The sequence below is a fragment of the Corticium candelabrum genome, chromosome 17 (genome assembly GCF_963422355.1).
Source record: "Corticium candelabrum chromosome 17, ooCorCand1.1, whole genome shotgun sequence".
Classification (NCBI taxonomy): domain Eukaryota; kingdom Metazoa; phylum Porifera; class Homoscleromorpha; order Homosclerophorida; family Plakinidae; genus Corticium; species Corticium candelabrum.
The window spans coordinates 4,716,944-4,726,834 of record NC_085101.1 but is presented as its reverse complement, the minus strand read 5'-3'; the positions used below and the strand labels follow the sequence as shown (position 1 = coordinate 4,726,834).

General features: G+C 41.9%; 1 protein-coding gene across 1 annotated transcript; it reads right to left on the bottom strand.

Moving 5' to 3' along the window:
- Position 1: 1 nt before the first annotated feature.
- Positions 2 to 9,869, bottom strand: LOC134192952 (uncharacterized). Its single transcript, XM_062661708.1, has 10 exons — positions 9,728 to 9,869; positions 9,583 to 9,662; positions 9,464 to 9,518; positions 2,712 to 2,821; positions 2,383 to 2,486; positions 2,240 to 2,327; positions 1,664 to 2,172; positions 1,506 to 1,600; positions 466 to 1,448; positions 2 to 401 (listed from the first exon to the last, which is right to left on the bottom strand). The coding sequence occupies exons 1-10, from the start codon at positions 9,834 to 9,836 to the stop codon at positions 327 to 329; spliced, it is 2,208 nt and encodes a 735-aa protein (XP_062517692.1). The 5' UTR covers positions 9,837 to 9,869; the 3' UTR covers positions 2 to 326.
- Positions 9,870 to 9,891: the final 22 nt, after the last annotated feature.

The following is a 9,891-nucleotide window of genomic DNA, read 5'->3' as shown; positions in this document are numbered from 1 at the left end:
GTTTGCAATCAAAACAAATGTGACATTGTGCGATCCCATGGTTTCAACCTACAATCCCATCGTTAATAGCTTCTAGTTTCAAGTGGTTATTAGAATAATAATATAACATCTACATGTACCAGCTGACCTACTCCAAGCATCGTCTAATGAGTCAAAATTCAATAAGTAAAATACGAAAAATCTCAACTGATGACCAACCATCTGATAAGCCAAACAAATTTGCGTAATTCTAATGTCTGTACTCATGTAGACTCCACTTGCAGTGTACATACAAATAATCGAAGTCAGACATTCGTGGTTGTCACTGACAACCGAAGCATTAGGCATCAGGTAGGTCGACCCGAGTAAAACGGCAAACTGCTTGACATGCCATGCATCCTGAGACCACTCATACCTAAAACCTATACAAACACATAGATATGACATACAAGACAAACATTGAGACAATCCCATTACTGTGATTACCCCGGATGGATCAGGACTTCTACTTGATGTATAGTCGGTCGAGAACGCTCTCGTTAAAGGCATTCCACAGTTGACCGAGTCGTGGACTAACGGATGTTGTGAATAGAAGAGCCTATTGGGAAGGTCATAAGAAGACGCAGATGTCTGACTCGACAACAGGGACGACACACCAAACGTCGTCGACGGATAGAAAGGTGTGCAGGCATGGTTGTGATCCAGAAGGCAGCTGACCGAGTGGCTTTGACCAACTTGTTGAAGCGTCGGAGATGTATTGAGCTCTGCAAAACTATCTGCACTGCTCCTCTTCTTCTTTCCTCGGTCTCCAGTGCTTCTACGCTTCCTATTTAATGTGAATTGCGTCTGACTTCCAGATGGTGGTGTTGTCTGCTCTTCGAAGACAGAGTTAGTCACACCACTGACTGAGCTCGTGAAGCCACTAACAGAGCTAGTCACAGCAATGGGAAGCGCCACCTGAGAAGGTGATTCTGACTCCATCGTCACCGAAGAACAAAAATATGGTAGAGATGTTTTGCTAATACTAGATGTCTTGAGTTTGGAATTCTTTGCCGTGCTACGCTTTCTCTTTGTTGATACCTTGCTTGTTTTGGATGGTATTGTGTCACCATTTGCTGGCTTTGTGTTTCCTTTTGTTTCGTTCGGCAAGTTTTTCTCCAAACTGTTTGCGGATGGTATTGAGTCTTCCGGTACATCTTCCTTAGCTGCTTCTGTTGTGTTTTCAACACGTGCATCAATGAGTTGACATTCTTGTACAGTCTCGAGTCTCTTTGTTGTTTCCTGGTAACGGGTGTCACTAGAGATACAAGCAGTATCAAGACTGGGCGTTTTCCCTGATGAGTCGAGACTAGACAACGAGCGATTGAGTTCGAGGAGATGTTCTTTTCGTTGTGTGAGTTGATCGATTTCTCCAGTCAGTTCCTTGTTCTCGGCTTGTAAACGCTTCAACGTTGTCAGCAAAGTTGCAGCTACAACACAAACGTACAACTTGTATACAAACAGATATACCACATCAGACCACCTACCATCACATTGACCCAATTCATCCAGAAGACATTTACGGCCCTTTTGCAACTGCAGCTCTAAGAACTCTTCCAGAGTCGCAGGCAACTTCTCTTCCCTAATGTAAGAACAAAACCTTAGAACTCAAGTCTCACCTGCAGGATTCAACAGACGCTACTACCGTTCAAGTTCACTGTTAATCAAAGAATCTGACGAGTTGTCACGAGAAACATGCCCTGCATCATCTGCACTGCCGTTCCCTTCTTTTCCTCCCACAGCAGGCTCAACATCTTTATCCAAATCATCAGATTTAGACTCCACAGATCCATCTCTTGACTTATTAGGTCTCTTACTAGAAGGCAATGGCTTTTTGCCTCCACCCCTTTTCAACACCCTTTGGTGTCTGACAGACTTGGCTTTCACCTTTGCTGCAGCATTTCTCTTCACCTTGGAAGATAGCAAGGCCTTTGTACTTGTAGCAGGTAACAGTGATAAATTTGAGCTTGGTTGGCTCTTTGAGTCACTTAAACATCCATTCCCTCTGACACCTACTTCTCTTTCATCATCTTGGGACATTGTGTCTGTAGTCAGATGACTGTACGCCTCTTTCCTTTCCTGAGAAGATGGAACGCTGTCTATATTGGCTGTACTATCACTCGATGTGCTCGAGTACAATGGCAATGCTGGATTCTAAGTTTGAAAACAATTACAACTGTCAACACACACACAAATATAAATTAGATGCTGCAATTAACACCTGATCAGCATGTGCAGAACAGTATCCTTTGTAGGTGGATGATCCAGGACCAAGTAGTTCTTCCCTCAAGAACCCAGCACTCTGTGCACTAAACGAACAAACGTTTCATTCAGAACTCACTGGCTAACGTCAAAATGACTTGCCATGTGACATGAAAGACAATTCTGCAAGAAGGCTTAGCACATTTGATACAAGCTCCATATCCTGCATCACTTTGGCGATTTTGTTGGACACACAAGTAGCAGACCTACATTGCACCCTCATCTTAGTACAATGGTCATTACATTCATAATTACTTTTAATACATAATTAAAGATACATGAAGTTACAGAACACATGGAGGTGATAATGTACAATATTCAATTTAAACTAGGTTGTAGCAAAGTCTTTCACACAGGCAGTTTGCAATAGTATGCTTCTTAGAATCTAGCAGCACAATCCTAACTGTCATTTACACCTATCTGAGACATACTTTGCCATATTTGTCACGAGTGACTCTTGACATCAGTATCGGTTCCATTGTGCTGACATCTCCAAATGCAACCTCTGGTATATACAGTGCACATACGACGTGTGCCCAACCTGAGATCAAACACGAAACCCAATTCAAACAACCTGCCCAACATGCAACCAAACGTGTAGACTATAAGATCGACAGTTAAACCTTTGCTCTATGGTAATTATCTGCATTTGCTGTGTAAACAGATTCCTACCAACACTACAACTAAACATTCTGTCTCTAGATGTACCAAGCATATCCGTCAATACAAAATTTTAATCCCAACCAAAAATAAATAACAACATCAGAGTATTACACTGCATATAACTAATTAATTATAAAACTATTTACGTAGTAATGTAGTAATATAATAGTTTTACGTCTTAGCGCACGTTAGCATATCAGTGGTTATATAACACATCACTTACTTAGAATACATCAGTCTTTTTACCTGCAATCGCCGTGTACCACTTGGTAACAGGAGTGGGATTTTAGAATGCAACGTGATGCACCTCAGGTTTTCGATGGAACTGGAAATTTACTTTCCTTTCTAGACCGTATTACTGTCTGGACAGCACTCAAAGGTTTTGAGGGAGAAAAGAAGGCACTCGCCCTAGCATCCCGATTAGAAGGGGCGGCCTTTGAAAACTATTGACGTCTGGACAGTGAGGAAAAGCAAGATTTTGATGTTATTGTGGTTTCGCTAAAGAAGGAGTTCCTCGGTGGGGCAATAGATAGGCGGCTCACGATGGTGGAGGAGTTGCATGGCAGAAAATGGAAACAGTTTGAAGAACCTCCAGCGGCGCACAACATTGACAGGTTAGTACGGCTAGCGTATCAGGGGTTTGATAGTGGGTCCGCGATTACTTTGGCCAGAGACGCCTTTCTAGATGGTCTACCAAGAGATTCCAAATTCTGTTGAGAAGAGACAAGACTACTAACGCTAAAGTTGTCAAAGAATTAGCTGAGGAAGTCAACAAACTTCGATTAGCCAGAATTCCCTCAGTCAGACCGGCACCGGCCAATGCAAGTCCAGTCAATCAAAGCAGTTAACCGGCTTCAGCAGTTAATCAAGTTTCCGGATGTGACATGGAAATCTACAACGATGTGTTATCTACTTGTCAGACAGTTACGCTTTTGGTAATGACAGTTTAGACACACAAGCGACAGTGCAGTCGATGCGTGGTTGATGCGTGGTTGCAGTCGTGGTCAGAGGTGGACACCTAGAAGGAAGTATCAGCAACCTCAAGACCCAATGCTTGGTAAGAGATGTTATATTTGTGGTGATATTGAACACCTCCGGTCTAGTTGTCCTCATTTTCACGATTGTCATCAATGTTTGAGATTGGGGCATGTTGCCAGAAACTGTACTGCTGCATCTCCTGCATCAAAGAGAGGAGGTCAGATCACTAATTTAGCCACGACTCTTCACCGTCTAATTATGGTTACCACTAATATTGACCAGCAACCTCTTTCTTTTTTGGTGGATACAGGAGCAGGCATCAGCTTGATACCACTTGATGTTGTTCAGATGAACCACATGACGGTTAGAAGGAATATTGTTCGACAACCAATAATGGTTGATGGTACTACCCTACAGTGTGAGGGAACTGTAGTTATGTCGTTTCAGTTGGGATCTCAAAAGGTATACAGTCCATTTTACGTTGTGAAAGGAATCGACTGTGGGGTTTCGGCACTGATGTTCTGTCGACCCTTGAGGTCCAGATAGATGTTGCTAATAGAAAGTTGTTCTTGAAAGGGGAAGAAAAAGAAGTGACAACATTCCAACCAGTCAAATCAGAACCAACAAGGTCTGAAGTGCATTTATTGAAGTTTGGTTGGGTGTATTTGCCAAGCAGTGTACTAGTCGGACCTGGGCAAGAAACCACCATTTGGGGAAATATACACTCCAATGTTACTAGTGAATGGACAGAAATTATGGAAGTTAATAGATTAATTAACTGTTGAGATGGACTATCAGATCATTATCATACTTTTATTGAATCGTCGCCATCTTTCTTTCCGCTATTTCGTTGTAGCTAGAGATAGGTGTACGTCTCCTAGCTGCATAGAATATACTGTGAAGCGACATCATGTACATCTAGCGACCGGATCCAGAAGATATTAATTAAGCAGCGTCAACGTTTCCTATGAATCTTTCTTGCAAGACGACGTCAATCGTTTATCATCAGTCCTACTTAGAATATATTGCTCTCTTGAAGATCGCGGATGACATGTTGGTGGTGCCTATGCAACGGTGCCTAGCTAGATGCATGGTCCCATGGGACCTTCGCTTGGCTTCTTGTAGAACGATAAATTCGTTTGTTTTGCAATTCTTTTGTAAAAAGTAACAAACGCAAACAACTATTACCTGATCTTTACTCTGCGCTTCTCGGTTTGACGACAGTTTGACCGTAAAATGGAGGTTTACGACATCTCGGCTTTTCTGTCATAATGCGCGGGCGGGATTGTTACGTCACCCATTGTTGATGTGCCAAAGGTCTGCTGATTGGCTCTGCCAATTCCCAAGAGTGATTCACGCTGACAAGCTAGTATTACGTCACCTACGTTTCGCGTCCCAAAACGATTGCTGATTGGCTTGACAAACTCCCCGAGCGTGACACACGCTTACAAACAAACATAGATAGTGACATACTGACAGACAGACAGACCGGAAGTCAATACAGCCCGTTTAGAGTGAGCTTCTCGCAAAGCAGTCCACCACTTATTGTGGTGTCCTTCTTTTACGCTCGTACCTCAACTAGTAAATGAAGCTGTGTTTACACCGTCGCTTCACAGCTACGAGCGTTTGTGTGTGTGTGTGTGTGTGTGCGTGTGTGTATTTATTGTGAATATTAATGCAAATTTTATTAAATGTTTGTTTACATATTGTAATTATCATTAATTAATTCTTTGAAAACACAGGGATGTGTCGATGTGATTAAAGATAATTAGCTAAATCAATGTCTCACACTATAGATACTTCGAATTCACCACACATGACAGAAGTGACGTTGTGTGTGTGTGCGTGTGTGTGTGTGTGTGTGTGTGTGTGTGTGTGTGTGTGTGTGTGTGTGTGTGTGTGTGTGTGTGTGTGTGTGTGTGTGTGTGTGTGTGTGTATTTATTGTAAATACCAATGTAAATTTTATTAATTTTTGTTTATTTATTGTCATTATCATTAATTAATCATTAGCTTAATTGTTGGTAGAAGATATACGGGAATTCTTTGAAACACATAGGCTCATCAATGTAATTAAAGATAATTAACTAAATACCATCAATGTCCCACACTACTTCGAATTCAGCACATGCATGACACCTGCGCAACTCTTGCACAGAGCGGGCTTGTTATCCACGTTATTTCTCAATTCTGCATGTATAGCGATCTTGCATCACTTGAAGTTCATAAATTAATTGACTATTGAGATGGACATCATTATCATACTTTTATTGAATCGTCGCCATCTTTCGTTCCGCTATTTCGTTGTAGCTAGAGATCAGTGTACGTCTCCTAGCTGCATAGAAAATACTGTGAAGCGACATGCATGTACATCTAGCGACCGGATCCAGAAGAAAGCAGCGTACACAACGTTTCCCACGAATCTTTCTTGCAAGACGACGTCGATCGTTCATCATCAGTCCTACTTAGAACATATTGCTCTCTTGATCGCAGATGACATGCTGGTGGTGCGCATGCAACGGTGCCTAGCTAGATGCATGGTCCCATGGGACCTTCGCTTGGCTTCTTGTAAAACGATAAATTCGTTTGTTTTGCGATTCTTTTGTAAAAAGTAACAAACGCGAATAACTATTACCTGATCTTTACTCTGCGCTTCTCGATTTGACGACATTTTGACCGTAAAATGGAGGTTTACGACATCTCGGTTTTTCTGTCATAATGCGCGGGATTGTTACGTCACCCATTGTTGATGTGCCAAAGGTTTGCTGATTGGCTCTGCCAATTCCCGAGAGTGATTCAGGCTGACAAGCTAGTATTACGTCACCTACGTTTGCGTCCCAAAACGACTGCTGATTGGCTGACAACTCCCCCGTGACACACGCTTACAAACAAACATAGATAGATAGATAGATAGATAGGTACAGACATACCGACAGACAGACCGGAAGTCAATTCAACCCGTTTAGAGTGAGCTTCTCGCGAAGCAGTCCACCACTTATTGTGGTGTACTTCTTTTACGCTCGTAGCTTAATTAAGTTCTTAACAATATTGATAGTTGGTAAATTGTGACCTAATTATTGTGTTACCACATACCCACAGCGGGGTGTCCCTATAATTTTGTCCAAGTCTGTATAATTGCAGCACCCTTGACATCTATATTAGCTAGAGAACAGAAATTTCAGTGGTCAACTCATTGTCAAGATGCATTTAATACTTTGAAGCGAAAACTGTCTACAGCACCGATCTTGGCTCATCCTGTGGCAGATAAACCATTTGTTTCGACTACAGATGCATCAACTGTAGGGATTGGTGCAGAACTGGCACAAGAAAGTTCAGAAGGATTACGACCGATTGCATATTTTAGTAGAGTTTTATCTAAGACAGAGAGACGATACTCTACATATGATAGAGAATTTCTTGCAGTCGTTATGGCAACTCGTCACTTTCGACACCATTTCCTTGGAACAAAATTTTTGCTGCGGACTGATCATTTTCCACTCCAATATCTATCTACTGCCAAAGGCCCGTGGGGCCGTCTCGCCAGATGGATAGCGGAATTACAAGAATACTGCTTCACTACTGAATACATAAAAGGAGATCAAAAGAGTGGCGGATGCTCTCAGTCGTCTTGGATTCGGTAATGATGAAGAACAGTTTACTCAGGAAGACAATATAACAAGTCCCACCTAATTATTTTCACCTCAAGGAAACTCACCAAAAGTTTGTATGTTGAGCGATTGTTGGATGACGAACACTTTCAGGGACTTCCAGAGGAGAGATCTTGTGCTATCAGCGGCATCTAGCCATGTTAGTGGAGATACAGCGAAGCAATTGAGTTTGGATCATCCAGAACAACTACAATTACAACGTTTACTACGGGAGAAGTTAAGGCTATCTAAAGATGGAATATTATATAGAACATCATCTCAAGGGCATTCACAGATTGTCGTACCTATTGCTCTGATACCTGAAATACTTCGGCTGGCACATGATAATGCTTTCTCAGAACATCAGGGTGTCAAGAAGACATTGACTCGGATATTGGATCGATTTTGGTGGAGCACTGTAAACAGAGATGTAATGGATTACATCAAATCTTGTCATACATGTGGGGAAAGGATGCCACCACATCAAAGAGCGCAAGCTCCATTGAAAGAACGCCCTATAGCAGAGAAACCGTTTGAGAGAGTCGAAATAGAATTAAAGGACCGTTACCTCGAACCGACAAAGGACTACAATTTATCTTAGTTATTCAGGATGCACTTTCCAAATATGTGGAATTGTGCCCATTGCAACGGCAGACAACAGAAGAAGTAAGTTGCAAGATTCAAGAATGTATTGGTAGATATGGACTGCCAGAAGTAGTTCATTCCGACAATGGAACATGTTTCACAAGTCGAGCATTTGAGCAATTTTGTAGTCAACATGGAATACGACATACTAAGTCAATGGCATATTACCCCCAAGCAAATGGTGTGGTAGAACGTTTCAATAGGACATTGGGAGAAATGCTAGCAAAGGTGATAGATTCTAACCATACAACATGGCAAAACCATTTGACACAAGTCCAACTGACCTATAATACATCGTACCATGGGTCGATTGGAGACATTCCTTATAGACTTATTTTCAAAGAGATGCCTAGGACGTTGTTTCAAGCTGCAGCAGATTCTGTGTGCAGAGTAACAGAACACAAGACGACATCACCAATGGCTTATGTAAAGAACAGTTTGACATCTGTTCCTGACATATACCAAGAGGTAAAGAAAAACTACAGTCATAGGTCAAATGAAAGACAGAGACAGTACAACAAATCAAAGTTGCACTTCACACCATACAGTGTTGGAGATCTAGTGTGGATTACACGTCCTAGTGGAGGGAAACAAGTATCTCGTTCTTTCTGTCCACGATGGACAGGACCTTATAAAGTTGTTAAAAAGATATCCGACATAGTATACAAGGTTCGTCGACCATATGGGAGGAAGGACGTGACTCTCCATCATGATAGAATAAAACCATATGTACAACGTAACTTGCGTTTTAGAGATATCAGAACAGATGTAAACCAACAGAGGGATCTTTTGGATACTAAAACAAATGTAAACCAACAGAGAGAGATTCTCTCAGATATTTCCACAGACTCTGAGGATAATCCGGAAGAGTTACCTGATCCCGTTGAATCAGATTCTAACTCAAGTACTGAAGCTCCTCAAGTACTTAGAAGATCTCAACGTCAAAGATCTCGCCCACAATATCTGAATGATTATATTGTAGACTCGGACTTTAGCCCTTCGTCTGAGGGGGAGTGATGTAATGTAGTAATATAATAGTTTTACGTCTTAGCGCACGTTAGCATATCAGTGATTATATAACACATCGCTTACTTAGAATACATCAGTCCTTTTACCTGCAATCGCCGTGTACCACAATAATTAGTTTATTTATTATAATTATAATTAACTACGCTCGGCAATTATGAAATTATTTGTTAATTCCATTATAACTATTTTCTATAAATATTTGTTAATCCTGCACTGCACGTACCGCCAGTGTCAGTTCTCTTCAGAGCTCCCTCTTTACTCGGACACAATTCACACCTCTGCAACAACCAATCAATGCCAACAAACACAACTAACGAGTGAAGCCACACAGTAGCAACTCACCACTCGCGCTACTCGCTCCTGCGACTCGCATTTGCGACAAAACCACGAACCGGAAGGAATTCTGGTAATTCCATAGCAAGCTACGTTGACAGCCATATGTTCGTACTGCAAATGAGAGACGTACAGTGCATGCTGAGCGACTCACCTTGGTGAACAGCAACGTTGCATCCGCGTCCGTCGCAGTAGACAAGCTTGTTCTCTGACCAGCCACGTTCGTCCAAGCACACACAACAACCGCCTGTTGGCTCCTTCATATAAACTCAAGAAAAATGCACGCAGCAGCAATGATATTTGCTGTACACACAGAGA

Coding starts and splice junctions, on each gene's coding strand:
- LOC134192952 (XM_062661708.1), bottom strand. CDS start 9,836: ATGAAGGAGCCAACAGGCGGTTGTTGTGTGTGCTTGGACGAACGTGGC. Junction 9,663..9,727: donor CAACGTTGCTGTTCACCAAG/GTGAGTCGCTCA, acceptor CTGTCAACGTAG/CTTGCTATGGAATTACCAGA. Junction 1,449..1,505: donor TGAATTGGGTCAATGTGATG/GTAGGTGGTCTG, acceptor TTTGTGTTGTAG/CTGCAACTTTGCTGACAACG.